This window comes from Pezoporus flaviventris, unplaced genomic scaffold (assembly GCF_033815535.1).
Source record: "Pezoporus flaviventris isolate CSIRO_AGI_PZ_B2104156 unplaced genomic scaffold, CSIRO_AGI_Pfla_v1 ptg000018l, whole genome shotgun sequence".
NCBI classification, from domain to species: Eukaryota; Metazoa; Chordata; class Aves; order Psittaciformes; family Psittacidae; genus Pezoporus; species Pezoporus flaviventris.
The window spans coordinates 2,186,293-2,206,464 of NW_026892566.1; the positions used below are offsets into that span (position 1 = coordinate 2,186,293).

The 20,172-nt window shown below is 38.5% G+C and overlaps 1 protein-coding gene across 3 annotated transcripts in view; it reads left to right on the forward strand.

The window, feature by feature from the left end:
- The window catches only part of PIGG (phosphatidylinositol glycan anchor biosynthesis class G (EMM blood group)), an 82,291-nt gene that overhangs the window by 36,734 nt on the left and 25,385 nt on the right, over nucleotides 1-20,172 (forward strand). For 2 of the 3 annotated variants that reach the window (XM_061455062.1, XM_061455063.1), the window contains exons 10-12: nucleotides 2,255-2,446; nucleotides 7,344-7,653; nucleotides 15,520-15,683. In XM_061455062.1, coding sequence (XP_061311046.1) covers nucleotides 2,255-2,446; nucleotides 7,344-7,653; nucleotides 15,520-15,683 — 666 coding nt within the window. Of the gene's footprint in view, nucleotides 1-2,254; nucleotides 2,447-7,343; nucleotides 7,654-15,519; nucleotides 15,684-16,003; nucleotides 16,212-20,172 lie in introns of those variants that run through there. The other variant, XM_061455064.1, reaches the window with a different exon arrangement.

Below are 20,172 nucleotides of genomic sequence, written 5' to 3' on the forward strand. Positions count from 1 at the left end.
ATATGTGTTAATTTGATATGCATTTAGCGGCATAACTGTAAGAATGCTGGCTGCAAAGCCTTGAAAATGTAGCTGATTTATACTGAACTGACTTCACTTACTATAAAACCTTTTATTGTATTTTTGTTTTGTTTTATTTAGTTTTATCAGCAAACTCTAAAACACTGTGGGGGTTTTTTTTGTTTGTTTTTTTGGTTTGGTGATTTTTTTTTTTCCCCTTCTTTTTTTTTTTCCAACAAATTTACATGGTTCTAAAAAATTTAAACCAGAAAACACAGAGGACTGTTCCCAGAAAATTTGTACATGAGTTGGTTATAGACTCCTGTGCTAGGAGTTAAGAACACACCATTACTAACTGATGGCAAAAGGACTTTGAACCTTGCTGCCCAACTGGGCCTTCTCTGAGAATGTTCTTTCTTTTTGAGGGGGTGAGAGTATGATTTCAAGTGTTCACTCTAGAAAGTTGCAGCTGTTAGTGAGTGTCTTGCTTGATATAGCAGTTACTTCTTGCAGTTAGGAATGCTTATTTTAATTTTTATGTGTTGCTATGTTGGGTTTGCCTGCAAGAGTCTCCTAACAGAAGTGGATTGACTATTTTAGATAAAGATACAAAGATGACGATGATGATGTGCTGTTATTTATCTGTGATTTATCTTGCTCTCATACGATGAGCAGCCAAGGATAATATAGCCTGAAACCTTTTAAAATTTTCCACAAAGGCTCATTTGAAAAATGCAGTGGCTGCTAAATCAGTTCTGTGTGTTGGCATGGGGGCTGGATCTTAAGGGCCTTTCCAACCTTAACTATTCTACTATTCTGTGGTCATAAGAGATGGTAGGTGCACTGTCTTGCTGCAGCAGTGTATTCACTGCTTTTACTGGCTCTTCCTGTAGTTAGGAGAAACATCAAAACTACCTTTTCTCTCCTGTAATGTTCCAGTGTTTATTCCTCTCACTTTCTTTTACTGGCCTGCAGAGAACAGTGCATCTCTTGGGAGTCCTATAAAGTTGTATGGAAGGATTCTGCAGGGAGGACTAACAGGACAATTTTTCTGCCCCGTATCCTCTCCTCTGTGAATTCCAAGCACAATAGGTCAGACAGCTATTGGTGAATGTCCTGATAAAGCGTATACTGGGGAACAGGAAAGAAAACCTGTTTGAAGCACTGTAATTTTGATTAAATCATAGGTAAAAACTGGAATTTCATAAGTGTTAATGCAGGTAACAGCCAGGGCTTACTGTCAGTTTGCTGAAGTTAGTGATCTTTTATCATGGCATTTTGAAGTGCGGAAGACAGAAGATGGAGCCCTTGGCTCTCACACTATACACAATGTTCTTTAAGTAAATCTAACAAAATAAGTGGTTCTAGGTCATTTAGGGTACTGGGGATATTTGCAGTAAGCAAATGTTAGCAATTCTTGGATTACAGTGGGCTTTCTGGAATTGCATCACCAGCTGTGGTAGGGGTTGAGTTCAGATCTTTACCTTACCCCATTACATTTTGCAGTGGTAATTGATAATCACTGTAGATTTAAATACATAATGTTGGCAGCATGCTCAATGAAATGCCTTTGATTCTGGAATGAGCGTTAGCTATTTAGGATGTAGGGGAACAAACAAACCATGTCTGCAATCTTCTTGGCCATAATGCAAATTTAGTGTCTTTATTCCTTGTATGTATTGATCCAGTACAAGTGCTGTAGTTGTGTAAAGGAATTTTACTGTGATAATGCATTTGGGTGTGTATATTTTAATCTATGTAAGTACACTTCTGGTAATTTTGGTTGGGTAATGTTTTGTATGTCTAAAATTAAATTAGCAGTTATTTAAAAAGAGAGAATAGGTCTAATTCTATAGTGCAAAATTATTTTATACCTTATGCTAGAAATTGAAATGCTGTACTATAAGCAAAATGCACTGTTTCAAAATGTATAAATAACAAAATGCTAGTTTAAGTGCATTAGTCCCTTTTCCATTATACAATATGCAGCTCAGTTTTTATATAATTAACACAGTAAGTAGCATATGGTAGAACACAATAATTATACTTTTAAACATGCATGCTTGAAGAGAAAACCTCATTTAAAATACTGCTTTTCTAAAAATACTAAAATATTTTACTGTACCTCTTGGAAAGTTCGTAACAGATGTCATTGCAGTCATTAATTTAGATATAAAGTGCTGTAGCTGTGTCAAATGTTTTAAACAGCAATTACAGTGGTTTTAAGGGGGTTGTTTGCTTGTTTGTTTTACAGCTCTGAACATAAATCCGAACTCTCCTTCTTGGCTGCAGTATCCCTACTTATGATCTTCTTTCTGGTTCAAAGAAGATGCTCCCTGGTTTCAAAAATTGCTATGGCACTCGGGCTCCTGGGAGTCTACAGTTACAGGGCAGCGATTGGAAATGTCATATTTCCATGGCAACATGGTAGCAAAGATATTTCAAAGTAAGTTAATCAACAGATACGTAACTCTATTTCTAGAGAGGTGTTAATGCTTTGGATATCAAGGAATGAAGTGGGAGGGGACACTATGTCTAGTCTAAAATCGCATTCTTTTGAATAAAACTCTATTTTGTAGGTGGCCAGCACTCAGATTTTGTAGTGTGTGCATAATTTTGAGCTCCATGAAGTGTCTTTTGACTGTGACAGTTTAGAAGCTAATCAGATAAGAATTAATATGAGGAAAACCCAAATATTCATACCCTGTATTTTTGCTGCAAAGAAACTTCAAATGCACTATTTCCTCTTGTTCTAAATGGACTTGCCACATTTAACAGAGCATGTGCCAAGCTCATTTAGCTACTTCTTAATTTTGATAAATGCTTAGGCAGTAATTTGGAGAGTTACTTTTCCGTATCTTTCATTTGCTGGTGACTCTTCTGTACTGTTTGGCCTTTCAAGATGTAACCAAATCCCTCTTGAGGTCTAGGCTGTGCTTCAGAATGCATACTAAGGATTTTTATGTGGATATTAAGTTTCTTATAGAACTAGTCTGTAATGGTAAGGAAGCTGTTAGCTGTTTCACCAGCAGGTGCTTCTGGAATATATATAGGTATAGCTAAGTGGACTTACTTTTATTATGATACTTTTTACTGTTGGATGGTCTGGCTCTGCAGCCTCAAGCTTTTGTACATGTCAGAGAGCTGTGGAAAACTTCTAGAATCAGTTAGGTCATTTGATGAGGAGGAAGGGATTGTGAAAGAGAAGTAGTAAACCAGTCATTTTCTGGACTTAATAATCTTTCTCTCAACTTATTTTTTGATATTTTGATATGGAATTTGATATGGATACAAACGGTTTCTGTTGGCACTTCTTAATCAGGGGCCAGAGATTCTTAAGATATGCAGAGATGGAAAAATCCTCTCCTTACAGGAGAAGATCTTAGGACGTATAAAAGATCAGATTTGCTAACAAGGCATGTTTTATAACAACTGTGTATGTATGTATATCTAGATATATTTACATACATTCTGTCTCTCCAAATATTGATGATAATTCTAGTTGTATACTAGTGTTAAGCTAACATTGTGTGCTATTTCTCCTGGATGTGAAAGTAAGGGTTATCTATACACAGTCTGCAGGATTTGGTTCTGTATTTGCAAATGCTTGATTTCTGAGTGTGACCTCTAGTTTTGCTTTTTGCTTTCTGTTTGAGTATAGTCCCTGGAGAAGAATACTGTCCTTGCAGTGAGAAGCAAAATACTGCAGCGTGGGACTGAACATTAAATACAGCAATTGATCCACAAATAAAATGCCATTAGAGAAATAAATGGGGTACTTACATACTAAAGGCAGAGAATTTACTGTGAACCTGTTCATTCTATAATCAGTATATTGATTGCAATTATAATAAGATAGATACTGGCTTTTTGTGTTACTTCACTGTAAATAAATAGTGAACATGGTGATTTGCTTAAATTACGCTAGGTCTTTATCTCGGGTTATAGACTTGTCTAAAAATTACTGTTTTGTTTCAAAGCTTTGTACCCTTCAGATTCTCAGTGTAAGCTGGTAGGGTTAGCAAATGCAGGTTCTGACATTTGTGTTGACACGTGTTTTGCACCTGGGGCAGGAAGTGTCATGCAGGATTAAGGTCACTTTCCAGATTTCAGTAAGAAAGGACCAACAATAAATGTGTGACAAAATAGCTGTTTTATAAGATAGAGTAAAAAGAGGAATATAGGTAGTGAGTATCTTCAGATGTTGGTAAACCTACTTTTTTTCAGCGTCAGAAAAACCCCAGATGAATCTTCCTATGGCATGCTGTGGCACACCGGTCCCATGTGTGAAGAGGTTCTTCCTCCCTCCCATACTATGATGCCTTTTATTTTATGTTAAAAAAAAACCAAAAACAAACCAAAACAAAAACCCAAAACAATAAAACTCTCCAAAAACCCAAACCAAACAACCCAGCCAACCAAATCAAACCAAACCCATGTGTCTGCTCCTACCCTGTCAGAATTATCTTTGTTGTAACACCCCCCCACCCCCCCCCCCCCCAGCACACAACACAGGCCATCACAGGGGCTCCAGCATGGTCCCTTGCCAGAACATCGAGAAGCCCATGATAATGTGGGTTTCTCGATCCTGAAGTACAAGGCCAGACAGTACAGTATAGAGCAGACATGATTTGCCCAAGATCAGTAACTTGTCAAACATGTTATCTTTGTCAAGGCTCCCAATACAGCATGTCAAAAAACATGGTACACACATCTTAGTTTTGAGATGTTAGCTGATGTGTTGTCATAGTAATCCTAGCTCATCAGATTGCTGGTGTGATAAATGGTAAAGGCCTGTTTAAAATACCACCAGGAGCAAAACCAGGACTTTCTTTTAAATATGTCTAGAAGTACGTTTATTCATGTGTGTTCATGATGTGGAATAACTCCAAATCCAGGTGCAAGGAAGAGGTAATTTTGTGTAACATGAGAAAAAGCTGTAGGCAGCCAAAGCATTTTTCATACCTGATGTTTGTTCTGTAAGATGAAGAACTTTTGCTCTGAAACTCCTCGTCTCTGTACTCTTTACTGAAGATAAGGTGTTGGGTTTTTTTCTCTGAATGTGACAGTTGCTGGGAGGTAAATGAGGGACAAGAAGCAATTCAAGTATATCACATCTTCTATGGCTTACACTAAGATAACCTCTAAATTAAAATATGCAAGGAAGTAATTTGGCTTTCCATTTCTCATTGTTTAAAAATGATAATTTGTGAAATGAAAAAGATAGGTATCGTACTAACTCAAACAAATAATAGTAGTGCATTTGCTGAGAAATTGGTTTTTTAGTCTGAATTTCTATCAAGTGGTTAATTTCAGTTTTCACTTACCTCATTTAATAGTGACAAATACCCAAAGCTATGTCCTAAAGTTTTACTTCTAAGTTGCATGAATGTATTTTAATGTTTTATGGTAATAATTACATCGGAATTTCCAGAGATGCTGAAAAAGGGCACTGAATTTCTGCCTTCGCCAGAAATGGAAGAACTGTCTAAACTTTACGGATTTTGGTTTGGGTTGGTTTTTGGTTTGTTTGGTTTTTTTTTTGTTTATTTTTGTTTGTTTGTTTGTTTGTTGTTTTTCACATTTTTTTTCCCCCTAAAGGAAAAAGCCAATTGCCCTACAAAGATTTTAGAAAGGCTTGATATTTAAGGGAATAAAACAGTAAAGTGCCTTTGCTTATACCATTATGTATGAGTTTGCAACTCTGAAAGCTAAACCACAGAACATAGCGCTGTATTCAGGTTTAGAAAGCCCACATCACTGTCATGAGGTGGTTTAATCTTTTTTCTTGGTTCTGTGAGTGCAAAAAGAAAACTGAATTTATAAATACTGTTGCTTATTATTTCTCTTCACGCTTTTTGGTTCTTTTTCCTGTATGTAGAAAATAAATACTGAATTCAAGCTCATTTGTTAGCAGTAGTTGAGAAGTGGCCTTCCAAAGTCTGAAAAAAATAACTAAAAGAAATTTATTTTTAGAAATTTTTATTAGTGGTGTTTTCTGTTGTCAGCTGGTTACATTAGTTCCACCAAGTACAACTAAGCTTTTACTATTTTTAGTGTCATGGTCTAATTCTCCATGTATTATTAAGTCCAGATGACTCAACAATCTTCAGTTCTGAGTGAATTATGTTAGCTTTGTAGGAGAACATGTTTGTTCACCACTCAAGTATAAAGTGACTGCTAATCCCTAAAGACGGTGTGTATTACCTTATGGATAAAATGTGTAGATAATGTGTTTTTTTATCTTTTTTAAAACCAGCAGATTTTTTAATATGCTCATTTGGTGAGTTCATTGGATTATTATTATAGTTTAATAATCTAATGATTAGATTAATAGGATCTGTAACTTTTTTTTTCCAGTAAACATAAGAATATCAGTGCATTCTGGCAGATATCTGCATTTACTTTCTTTGTTCCTTTGGCCTTGTATTACTGGAATAGCAGGTCACAGCTTTTATGTTTACTGGTCCTTGTCTTTGTCAGCTGTTTTGGACGAGATGCTGTGTTTTTTTCAGAAGCCAGCTTTCACTGGAAATGAAGAGGCCAATGAATTTATAGGTGCAGTGAACATAGCAGTAGATTCTAATTACATTTACAACTTAAAGCGTTCAAATTTTTTGCAATGGGATTGCTTAGGGATTTGAAAAATGTGTACAGTTACAAGGAAAAAATGTGCTGGTATAAGCCAGTAAGTCTCACTTCATACAGCTGCACAGATATAGAGAAGATGTCTGAAGTATGCAGAAATTTCAGAGTGAAAAAAAGGATCTTCAAATACAATCACTGTCTTTTCGGTTGGCTAAAAAGAAGTGTATGTTTGTGTGAATGTTCGGTGGAAGATTACTGAGCAGCTTAAAGGGAATAGTAATTTTTAAGTAACTTTAATTCCTGAAATGAAGATTCCATATCACTCTAAGGAGTATTTTTGGGGAAATTCATTATGCCATATAAATGGCATATTTATATGACCATATTTATAGATTGAGACCTTAAATAGTAATAACATAAATTTATTTTTGTTATATTAATTGACATGTCACACTAATATGATATTTTATTTTATAGGTTAATTTTTTTCTCACAAGCTGCTTTCTTTGCTAAAGTTGATTTGGATGTCTTGCAGTTTAATTATAAGCTATTTTTAGAGTTTTGTATTTGAGAAAGCTGTCTCATGAAATTGCCAGTTACTAGCTTTAGAATTTAACCTGTTTGGCAGAACTGCATTGGTCTGCACCTCTCTTGAAAGACTTTCTGACCTCTGAAATAGACATTAGTAAGTAGCTAATATTTCTGTTTTATTTATTTATTAATTATTATTACTTTTTTTTCCCCCTCCTGTTTAGGGGTATTACTGAAGCTCGTTTTGTTTATGTCTTTGTTCTTGGCATAGTCTTCAGTGGTACCAAAGACTTGCTGAAGTCACAGGTTATTTCTTCAGACTCTGGTGTGAAGAGTACAGGATTATGGGAAGTATATAGTGGATTGGTTCTACTAGCAGCCCTTCTATTTAGACCTCACAATTTACCAGTCTTGGTGTTTTGTCTGTTGATTCAGACAATGATGACAAAATATATCTGGAGACCTTTGAAATTTGATGCAGCACAGATTACTGTCATGCACTACTGGTTTGGCCAAGCTTTCTTCTATTTTCAGGTAAGCTGAATACTCTTTGTTACAGGGGTGGGAGGGAGACCAGTTTTTGAAAGAAACAGTGTTCATTGTGAGTAAAATGCCAGCTAAATCTCAAAAAAAAAAAACCAACAAATTTACTGAGTTCTCAGAAGGGTTTAGTTTCTAACTGTATTATTAATGTTTGGTTTTCAGAATAGGGGAAAGATAACTTATCCTCAGTACAGGTTTCCAAAAGTGTTAAAAACATCAGATACCTATACCAGGGGTAATTTTGGTCTGTTAGTGGGCCTTCTTAGTACTGTTCTGGTAACAATAAATATAAGAATTTCAGCTGAGTTGATTAATACCAGTAAAGGGCAGATGTCTTTTGTCCCTGATTCTTGAGGCTTATGAAACCTTTGGTACCATCACAATACATCTGCATACAGTTTACGACTGAAGGGAAGTTCTGTGACAAGGTAAAGTCTCTTACGAGAATCAGAACTAATTGCCATTCTTATTGTATCAAATGGTATCTTCATTCCTGAGGAGGCTTACTAATTTCAATAACATTGTCTCTGCATTGCAAATAATGTTGCAATTCCACAGACTTTCCTTAGTATTGAAGCTGGAGAGGTTCTCTCCACTTTTAATAGCACTGAAAACTTCTTGTAGCAGACTGTCTTAGGAGGGCATTTGTTAAACTGGGAATTGGGTTGTTTAAGGTTTAGGAGGAGAGGCTTTCTGATTCGTTGCAAAATGTCAAGGTGAGACCTGTGTTGGCTTTACTTTTAAGGCATGGCAGAGGATGTTAAAGGTGTAGTCAAGCTTAGGGTACTTCCCTACTCTGTTTCTGATCCTGTTAGCACTTTTCCAAGGACCAAGGATTGGCTTGACTTTCCTGAGTACATGTGAGGACAGGGAATTGCTGGTGGAGGTTAAGATCATCATGATTCATCCCTTCCTACCCAGTTTTCCTGCTCAGAGGACATAACACTTCCTGGTTCAGTAGCTTTTGCATGGCTTGAATGTTACTGTTTAGGCAGTCAGCTCTGATTATGGCATTCTGAGAGCAGGCCTTAGTGGGGCTGTCAAGAGGCTGAAGGCAGGGCCTCTCAGTAGTAAGGTACAAAGCAAAGTAGCTGCCACAAGTTTCATGGTGGGTAGACTAGCAATAAAATCTAGGCTGTGAAAAAGGGACTAATAAAGAATGGCTTGAATGTTTTCATAAAGCACCCATTTTCAGTGATGATGAATTCTTGGTACAGTTATCTGCGAATTTCAAAGAACAACCAGATTACAGAAAAATTGAGGCTGGAAGGTGCCTCTGGACAGCATTTGGTCCAGCCTCCATCTAACAGGTCAGCCACGTCAGGTGTCCAGTCCTACAAGGACAAAGACTGTGCAACCTCTCCGGACAGTTGGTAGCAGTGCTCGAGCACCCTAGCCAGGAAAAAAAACCTTTTCCTGGTGTTTAAACAGAGCTGCTTGTACTTCAGTTTGTGTGCATTGCTTTTTATGCTTTCACTAGTCCCTACTGAGTGACTTAGAAGGTTGGAGTCTGACTACGTTTTCTTTACTTCCCCTCAGCAGGTATTTAGACACGTTATTATGATCACTGCTGAGCCTTCTCCTCTTGAGGGTAAACAGACCAGCTTGTTCAGATCGATGACATATGCTTTGTTCCCATCATGATCTCTGTGGTGCTTCTGTAGACTTTCTGTGCTCCATCCATGTCTGTTCTGTGCGGAGGAGCCCAGAACTGGACCCAGCGGCCCAGATGTGATCTCACTGTTGCTTAGTAGAGGGAATGAAGCATCTCCCTCAGTCGACTCATGCAGTCCCAGATACTGTGTCTTTGCACAAAGGGCACATGTATAGACAACATGGTGTCCACCAAGACCCCATGTGCATCTCTACCAAGCTGCTTTCCATATGCCCAGCCCCTAGCCTGACCCAAAGCATGGATTTCTTTTCATCCCCGAGTGCCAGATTTGACATCTTGTTTGAAATTCATGAGTTTCTTGTCAGCCCTCTCTCTAGCTTCTCTGAATGGTATCAGACCCCCCGGTGTATCCAGTATACCGCTCCTCCCAGTTCTGTACAGTGTGCATACTTGCTGGGGGGGGAGCACTCTGCCCCATCATCCAGGTCATCAATAAAGATGCTAAAGAGTATCAGCCCTAGTGTCAAGGCCTGTGGTCATTTGCTAGTGGCTGGCCTTCAGGTGGACTTCGTCCTGCTGATCAAAACCCCATGAGCCTGGCATTTGAGCAGGTTTCAATCCACCTCACTGTCCACTTTCCTAACCTGGACTGCATTAGTTTGCCAGGGAGGGCGTTACGGGAGAGGTGTTAAAGCCTCCTTGTAAGGTGAAAGTGCTCAACTTCAGTATTGACCTCTGTTAAGCCTGCCTTGGTGCCAGCTAGTCATTTTTTTACTACTTCTGAAGTGAGTGATACCTGTGCTAGAGTGCTAGGGAAAAGATGTGAAGGAAGCACAACTGTATTATAAGGCATGATGTGCACTGCTAGCATAGATGTAAATGTCTTCCCTGACTTTCCTTCCTCAAGTTTTATGGTTGAGCAGAGTGGTAGAGCTACCACTATTAAACTGGCTGGGTTCACAGTGTTGCTAGGTTTTTAATCACCAGACAGGCATAAAGATCTAATGTGGCATACAAAAATGGTAGCAGGTCTATGATTGAAGTACAGAAATGGAAAAAGCACTGAAATTTGTTGTTGATATACATGAGACTGAATACTAAATTTAAACTGTGCTAGCTAAATGAGCCAGGAAAAGAGAAATATAAACTAAATCTAAAACCTTTTCATCTGGAAATATGAGAGATTTAGAGAGCTACTTTTTGCACATGTCCTGATGTGATTATGAGAAGAATGAGACTTCTTGCCCGCGTTGCTGAGCCTTTATTAAATCTTGGTTGGCAAGAGGGTATGTAATGACAAAACAGTCACTCTGTCTTGCTAAGTGTTGAATGTGATGGCCTTTTGAATATGATAGTGAGTAAAAATAGCCTTGCTCAGGATAGCATATTTAATGAATGAGGCAGTGTTCTGCCAAAAAATATTGTAGTGTCCTTAAAGACTTTATGGAAGTACAGCTGTGAAAATCCTGTGTACAGAGTAAGCAAGGTTCATAGGAAGAAATACTATTTTTCATTAATCAGTTGGTATAGCTGATGAAAGTGTGTGTGTGGGGGAATCAAGTGCCTGGGTGTGGAATCTAATATTTTGATCTTAAGTAGAAGTAGAAAGAAAACCAAAGTAAGCATGGGTTGAAATCAAGTGCCTTGAGCTTACACTTAGTTTTGCATTCCATGCTTCATCTCTGCTAGGACCCTGAGAACATCTCCTGTCTAGGAGCTTAGTTTAGTGGATTTCAAGGTGATCTCCTTCACTGAGAGGAGCTGTTGGGGGAAAAGCTAGAAGGAAAGGCCTGGCCCTGCTGTTCTGTAAGACCTGCTTTTAATGTGATGCTTTACTGGCTGAGCTGTGTCACAGATGTGTAAGCAGGTATGTTTGTGCCTATCTCTTACTCTCTTAATCCTGATCTGGACTTGGACATGGTGTCTGGCCTTTCTGGCCTAATGTGAGACCTGCTGTGTCACTACAAACCTTGCTGTGTAACCCTTGGACTGAGTCTGGCCCTGATCACTGTCTCTGGATCCAACTGTGACCTGGGCATGTTGCTTAGCATTCCCAGTCCTCCTGACTTACTGCTCTCACTTGCTTTGTTTTCACGCTCATTTCCCATCTTAACCTTCCCATGCAGAACCAGCTTGCCCTTGCTGCTTTCTGACAATGTGAACTTAAAAGGCAAATCTATTAACCAGTTTTTTAACTTGGGAATACTAGACATAAATTTGTTTTTCCAGCCCTTCAGCAAGACTTGTGAATATTAAGCAGTGGAAAAGGTTACTCACACTGATTGTGCAGTCTTCACACTTGGAGGTTTTCAGAGCTTGAGTAGCTAAAGTCATGTATTACTTATGTGGAGCTGGATACAATCACTTCTTTTTTTTAGGCTTGTTTTAGTAGTTAGGATCTTTGCTTTATTTATTGTTTTATCTAATTCAATGAAGAGAAGCAAAGTTAAAAATATTTGACTATTGTCAAAAAGCTGTGAAATTAATACATTTAGTCAGAATGCCACTTATATGTCAGGATGTTATTGCAAGCTTTGAGAACCTCTTGATGAATGTTTAACAACATTGAATGATGGATTGCTTTATCCTAAGCTCTGTGTTGTCCACGTCTCATAACTCATCAGTCACTTCCCAGAAGTATATTATATCTTTAGCATTGCTATGTGCCCTTCAAATACAACAAGAATAAAAATAAATATCTTGGTTGTTTCTCTCAACTACAGCAGATCCTAAAAAAAATTGTTGATGTAAATATGTCTTAAAATACTTTTGTTACTATGTGAAAGCTCACAAATGAACAAAAATTCCATGTATTTGTTTGTCTTGCAGGGTTTTGTTTCCATCCTTAGAGCAGTATATCTGCAGAAGAGGAGAAAAAAAATACAGTCTCAAAATGTTTAAGACTTGCTTATACTCTGTTAATTTTAATTATTGGAGAAGAACAGAATAGGTTTCTACATTTTCAGAAAAATTTGTATCCAATTCATCTTGCCTTTATGTAAAGAGAGAGACTGAGTGACGTTTTGAAGTGGTTGATAGCTTTCTCTTGTTATGATTTCAAAGCGCTGTAGGACAATTTAGATGGTAGAGGACCTCAGCAGGACCACAGTTCAATCCGTTCTCGGGGGTCGTACCAGGTTGCTCAGGGTCTTGAAACCTCCAACAGTAGAGACAGCAGAATTGTCTCAGTTTTATTTTTTTCAAATTATTCCACTTTTTTTTTTCTCCTTAAATTATTTGTTTCACATGACTAAATTCCTCATTCTGTGCTTGTTCATAGGGTTCCAGTTATTAGAAAGACAAAAAATTATGTGTGAAAGTGCGATAACAGTCTGCTATGCTAAATCAATTGTTAAGCCAGAAGTATGTCATTTCTGTCTTGCAGCTCTGCACCTCTCAGTTCAGTGACAGTCATTGAGACACTGCTCATTTTCAGTGAGTGATGTGATATCTGCAGCATTTTAAGAAAAATCATTGCAGCTTTGAAGAGGGTTTTAGATTGTTTCATTACTGTCTATGGAGGGATTTTCCTTTGTTACTGTTGCAAATACGCTGGACAATTTCTTTAGCCAGTGTTCCTGTATTTGTGCTTCATTGATCTAGGTGATGATGGATTATCATGGAAAGCTTCTATGCAATAGTGCATTGTCTCCTGTCACTTCCTGCCCTTACCACAATAAGCTATTAGACCATTCAAATACTTGAGTGATAATTTAAAATAAAAGCAGACACTCTGAATTGACATTTATGTATTGTGTGGAGTATTAGAAGTTACAAGCTACTAAAATTCAGATCAAATGTATGAACTGGTCTTGGCAAAACATATCTAACATGAAGAAAAAATGCTGCTGACTGCTCAGCAGGGCTTTTTCAATAGTGGCTTTGGAGCCGGGTGAGAGTGAAGTGTTTGGACACTTAACATACAGTGTGGTCAGATTTCTAAGTGTGTGGATTCAGGTGTGCACATCTTTGTTTCTCTTTGTTCTACAGCTATAGCACATTAAAAAAAGTCAAATGTAGGTGGAGTGAGCCCTGTGTGAAAGGAAGTTGAGAAGGTGGAAAGCACTGTTCCTTCCTCTGGTTCCTTCCTCTGTCCTCAGTACCTTCCAGAGGAGAGTACATCTTTTTGCTCTTTTGTGCAGGACCAGTGACATGCACTCCCAGTTGCTGTATTTATTCTTGCTTCTTCTCACATGCAGTGGGATGGGGAGCTGCTCCAAGGTGCCATGGATCAACCATGTACATGTCCAGGAAGAGCAAACAGTGTGAAAAGACCTTTCAGCTCTTCATAAGATGAGCGGGATTGCCTGATCTCTCAGCTTTCCTGCTCTGCATGCATTATACAGAGAAGAAGGAGAGAAGAGAAAATAAGTAGATGTGGTGGGGAAAGACCTGTTACTTTGGACAAGGACTGGGGGAAAAGAGAGCAGGTTCTCTCCCTACCTGTCCCTGGCAAACTTACTTGTTGAGGAGGAGCACCCTGCCCTCCTCTCAGACGGTTGCTCTTGACCTTTCTGCTCTTGCCTTGTCCTCAGTCTATACACCTTCAACCTGAGGAGGAGCTTTGCTTTACAGCTTTCTTTTCCAATCTCAACTTACAGTACTAGGGCATAGATCAGCTTTTACTTCAGTGGCTCATCATAGTTATTTGCTCTGCTCCTGTCATTGCTGAACATTACACTAAATGCATAACAATAATGTGTTACACTGGTGCAGTGTAACAGTCACTACAGTGGTCCATGGTGAAGGTCAAAATGAGGAAGACTGACATTCATAAGTCAAGATCTTTCTGCTGTATGGTGTGTTGGTAAAATCCATAGCCTACTGCCTTCTTACAGCTTCAGTTTCCTCTTACATTCTGGGGCGACCTTCATGGTAGGATTCACAGGGAAAGTGCTGGTGATGAGCTCTGAATTGTTCTGTTGTCATAGATGGTCTTTTTCTTCTTAGTTATGAGGGCTATTTCAGAAACAGTTTTTCCTGTCCCTCATGGCTATTTACTTATGTAGTTGAAAAAGCTATCTGGTCTTCGTGCTTCCTGGTGTGCTCTGGGTTTTGTGGGCAGCCCAGACATGTATTTGATCAGAAGACTTCCTTGCTGGGATATCTTGGTGGCTCAAGACTGCTCACTAAGGTGAGAGGAGATCAGGTTGGAGGGAAAGGGGGAGCTGCCATTCCTTATATGCTTTGTTGAGACTGGATTTAGGGTCTTGGTGGTTACAGCACTTAGTTTTGTGTTGGTCTGGAATTCTGTAGGGGGAAAAGGAGGGTTTGATGACTGTTAGAATACCAGTGCTGTAGAAACTGGTGAGCTTCTCCAGATATGGCAAGAATATATGAGAGCTTTTACACTAGTCTGAGGAAACCTATCTTTGACCTGCTAAGAAATATTCTGCCTTAATCACAGGATGTGTTTTCTGCTTTAGGTGTTTGAGTAAAATTAAATACTTAGGCATTTTCAATAGAAAATACTTCCCTCAATTTTTTATTATCCTTTGTTACTTTGTGGTCTTAGTCACTGGAAAAAGAAAACTAGGTAAAGCATACAAGTCTTGGACAGCTCTTAATACTTTCATTACTGTATGTTCCTTCTGTTTTTCTCTTTCTACATTTTAAATTTCCTTTATTGATGATTCAGTCTATCTAGGCTGACTTTTGGTCTGTTTCAATGCAAATGTGGTATAGAATCTTGGAAAGCAGAAACCTCTCTGAATTTGTAAGCCTTAATCTGGTTACATGCAGCAGCTTGTGTCATGGGGCAGGTGGGCAGTGTAGTGTTCCTCTACCGGTCTAAATTGGAGCCCTTCTGTCTCTAACAGCAGGAAATATTAATCTCCTGGTATAATTTTGGGCAACAAGCCTAAAATCTTGGGTTTGAAACATGCATGATAAAAAATGCATTTTTAATTTCATTACTGTGACTGAAATCAGCAGGAGTAGCTGCTTGCTTTAAACTCTTTTCTTGGATGTAATTTATTAAACAATAGCCATGTTAATTTGCATAAAAAATAAGACAAATAAAGGATCATGCTGTTTATGCCCTTATTGGTCTGTAAATCTTCAATAAAAGCTCTTGTTTGGTAAGCTGCTTTATTGAAATTCTGATGTAAAGAATATGGTTGTATTGTAAAGTGGCTTAAAGAGTAAGTGTTCAACTGGTACAATAAATAATATTATTATAATGTATTCTAAATGTTTCTTCAGAGGTATTTGAAGCCTTACTTTTTTATTCCTGTTTTCAGGGAAATTCAAATGGCATTGCTACTGTGGATGTTTCAGCAGGTTTTGTGGGACTAGAAAGTTACGTGGAAATACCAGCAATCTTCCTTACAGCATTTGCAACATATGCAGGACCTTTGCTTTGGGCCATTCATCTGCTGTGCTACTTGAGTTCTGAAGTTAGCAGGTAATCATGTTTTGTATTAAAGTAATACTTCTCTCTATGTACTGCACATAAAAATGCATCCATATAGTGTACTCCTTGTCAAACAAATAGTGTTAGTCACATAATTTTCTTCCTTGGAAGCTAGTTTTCTGGTAAGAAAATGCATGTGTTTTGTGGTTTTTGTTTTTTTGTATGAGTTTGTATCACCTTGCTCTTCCTTTTTCTCTGCAGAAGTTCTGCACTGGGGTTATAAGTGTGTGTTTTACTAACTTTGTTTCCTAAGGAGTTCTCAGTTTGCTGTGCTGAGTTACTTACAATTTTACTATGTTTTGTTGTAACAGCATGTGCTGCCTAAAAACGTTCTTCTTGGAACCTACTAAGTAGGAGAATTGAGAAGGACTTTTTAAAGTAATAGAACACAATTCAAACTTAACTAATGGGCTGTTCTTTGAATGTCTGTCCTTGTTTGGCATAGTGACATACGTTTTATAGATAAACCAGATTTATTGTATGTTACTGGTTATTGCAGTCATTTGTAGCTAAAATATTCATACTTTTTGGTATCTTGTGTGGTGGATTGGTTAATGGAAAATTAATAAGGGCATTTGAAATTTTAATTGGAATATACTCATGTAACTTAGAGTGTGCATGTAAAATCTAGTTGGACTCTCTGATATTGCATTTAACTCATCTTCCAGGACATTCAAAGTGAGATGCAGTATGTTATAATAGAGGAATTGTAAATTCCTTACTGTATGATAGCAATACAAAAAGTTTATGTATTTTAACAGACGTAACATTTGACAGTGACTAAGTTCTTACCATCCCAGAGTCTTTTCTGTGTTATCTGTGGAATATAAATGTACTTTTTCTTTTTCTTTCTTTTCTTTTTTTTTTTTTTTTTTTAATGGGGGACAGCCTCTGACTTAGCTTTATCTTCAGAGTGTCATCCAGTCTCATCCTGTTAGTGCTTTTTGTTTTCTGTTTTCTCTTCTCTGTTTGCTTTTTTTGTTCTGGGCTATACCTACACTGTGAACTTCTGTTGGCATGTGTGTGTCCATCAAAAATGTAAAGGCGAATTGACCCCCAGCTGACCAAGCTGGATAGACTAGTGGAGGTTTTTGAGCCAGGAAGGACCTATTATAATAGGCTGTATTTCTGCATAGTCATTGTGTCCATTGCTCCATATTAGCAGGCACCTTTTAGCAGGTAGAGTTACTGTTTACCTTAATTCACCAATTTGCCTGTCTGCCATATTGCTCTGTAAAGATGTCCGTCTCTCTCTACTTTATCACAGTGGAGTTATGCAGCCCAGTGGTGAGTCATTGTATTGCTCTAGTAATGCATTCCGTAATGTAGATTAAGACAAACTGTAGAATATTGGCTCTTAGTCTGAGGCCACCTACCTTGAAGTCATTTTTGCTCTTATATAGATTGGTACTGTCTAAGTGCTGGTCTTTATCTATAATGCCTTTGAAACCCATCACTTTCTCTGTTCATTCTGATTTTTTTTTGCTTCAGAGGAATACATGTGAAATACACTAAATATTGATGTCTGGATTTGTATAACCACAGAAACCCCTTCCTTGAATTTTCCTGTCGGGTGACTTGACACCAAACTCAGTATTAAATCCCTGTTTCTAGTGCTCCTAAGTTTACATTTAGTTACTGCTTTGCTCCATCAATGCATCTTCCCAGTATCAAAGCTCTTCAGGTTTTCTCCATTCTTTCAACTCTCTTTGAAGAGAACTATCATGTATCTCGTATAAAGCCCCATGTCTTGTCTTCTAGTAAATATGTGACCCATGACCCAGGGTATTACTTACATTCTAGTAATCTACTGTTTTCTCCAACTCCTTTATACCTCTGTCATGCTTTGTTTAAAATAGTGCTAGACAGTTTCACTGGTCACATCCATGTTCCCATGTTGTCTATTTTTTTTTTTTAGCAGTCCCGCTTACTATTCTTTGTTATTACACTGAAGATGCTTTGGAACTGGAATTTTTTACTTGTGCTTAGAGGGCTCTGAGGACAGAGGAGTAAACTGCCTCAGTGCCAGTTTCTGGGAAGGGAGAAGGAAAGAATAAGACCACCCATAATATTTTTAAAGAGCTGAAGTTTTAATGTTGTTTAAACCTTAGGCTGCAGACTGTGATGAACACTAACATAAAATGAAGAGAAAATGGTACCATACAGCATGCTTTTTCAGTGCTCTACTAACAAAATAATAAAGAACTTTAACAAAATCTGTAAGGGTCTGTACTTGTTTAGCATTGTTTCAAATAATGTGCCTCTGTAGTCATGTTGGTTGTTGTTCTGATGTTTTCTTGATTGGATTTTTGCAGATTAAAAGCTCAGCTAGTAGTGTTGCCAGGTACAGTGCTCATTTAAACTGCTCTCAGGTGGGTAGCTGTGACCTGTAATACCCGCATCACTTATGTAAGTAGATTCCACCAAGCAGCTCTTGTCTGTAGCCTTTTTAAAGTTCATTTGGGACAACTGGTAAGGTTGTTTCCTCTATGGAACAGTACATAACTCTGGACTGGAATATCTGTAGCTGCTGGAACTTCTTTAAATTGGTATGTGATGGTGCTCAGAACTTGGTCTGTACACTTTTTATTTTACTCTTCTGTTTCATTGTTGCTGCCCAAATTACTTTGTTATTCCTTGAAGCCAAAGCTGAAACTGCAGAAGGCAGAGGTTCAGCTGCTTCATGTGTTTTCTTAAACGTATAGGAGAGTGAAATTTTAAAGTTGTGGAAGCTTTTGAATATTCTTCATAAAGGATTCTTATTCAGTGATTTATAAACAATATGCCTTGGTCAGTGAAATTCAACCCCCTTTTTAATATGGTCCTGAATGCAAGATGAAGATCCTTTCCAGTCTTCCTCCAGGTAGGAAGGTCTAATCCAGATGCCAGCTCCAACAAAGAATATGCTGAGTGGATCTCATTAGATAACCACAGGATGTTATTAGGATTCCTGTGCCATCCTGGTACAGTCTTAGCAGAATGGGTGTGCCCAGAACTGCTCGGAAGTGTCATTCTTGACAAAGTCCTTGGCATCCTGCAGCCTGTTTTAGTACTGTTGCATCTGAGGAAGTTGACCTGGACAGGGAAGCCTGACTTCACTGCTAACTGCCTTTGTTTATTCCAGACATTTAGCAGAGCTTGTGTAATTTACAGCTGCATCAGTTGGGTTGGCTTACCAGGGCTTCTTGCTGGAGATTTTAGAAGCTAAGCTCTATTGGGACATATCTTCCTAGGGGCAAATATACGTGCGTATCCTTCCTTCTCTCTGCACTTTGCATTTTTGGAATCACAGAATAATTGAGTCTGGAGTCCATCCCTCCTGTCCAAAGGAGGGTCAACCAGAACAGGTTCATCAGGGCCATGTTTAGTTGGTTTTTGAGTATCTCCAAGGATGGACACTCCAGGGTCAACTTGGGCAACCTGTTCCAGTGTATGACAACCCCCTCAGCAAAACAGCTGTTTTCTGATGTTTAAGGGGAATTTATTACATTTCAGTTTGTGTCCATTGCCTTTCATTCTTTCACTGGGCAACACTGAGAAGAGTCTGAGTACATCGTCTTATTTCTGCCCATTAAATGTTTATGAACACCGGTGAGATCCCTGATGGGCCTTCTGTTCTCAAGGCTAAACAATCCCTGCTTTCTCAGCCTCTTATTTTATTCAGATGCTCCAGTCTCTTCCTCATCTTTGTGGCCTTTCAGTGAACTTGCTCATACACCCATGTCTGTCTTGTACTGAGGAGCCCAGAACTGGATCCACAACCCCAGATGTGATCTCACCACTGCTCAGCAGTCAGGAAAAATCACCTTCCTCAATCTGTTTGTTCTTCTTTTCCAACAACAGCTGGGTTGGTTCAGGGGAACATTGCTTGCTCATGATCAACTTACTATCCACCAGGAACAACCTATGTCCTTCTCTGCCAAGCTGTTTTTCAGAGAGCCCTGAGTCTGTCCTGCTTAATGGAATTTTTCTTCCCCAGGCACAGGATTTGGCATCTCCCTTTGCTAAACTTACTGAGTTTCTTGTCAAATGATTTCTGCAGCCTCTTGGGGTGCCTCTGAGTGGCAGCAGACCCATCTACTCTATCAACCACTCCTCCCAGTTCTGCATAGTGTGCATACTTGCTGGGGTGGCACTCTGCCCCATTGTCCAGGTCTTTAATAAAGATGCTAAAGAGTATCAGCCTCAGTGTCAAGCCCTGCGGTTGTTTGCTAGTGACTGGCTTTCAGATGTACTTTGTCCTGCTGATCACAGACCTGTGAGCCTGGCATTTGAGCAGGTTTCAATCCACCTCACTGTCACTTTCCCAGCCTTAACTGCATTAGTTTGCCTGGGAGGTTCTTATGGAAGAAGGTGTTAAAAGCCTGCTTGTGAGGTTAAAGTACATTAAATGCATGCAGCCAATGTACCTTTGGCCAATATAGTAAAATGGAGTAGAAGATAACTCGGTTTTGAAATAATGCATTTGCTGTGGAAATGT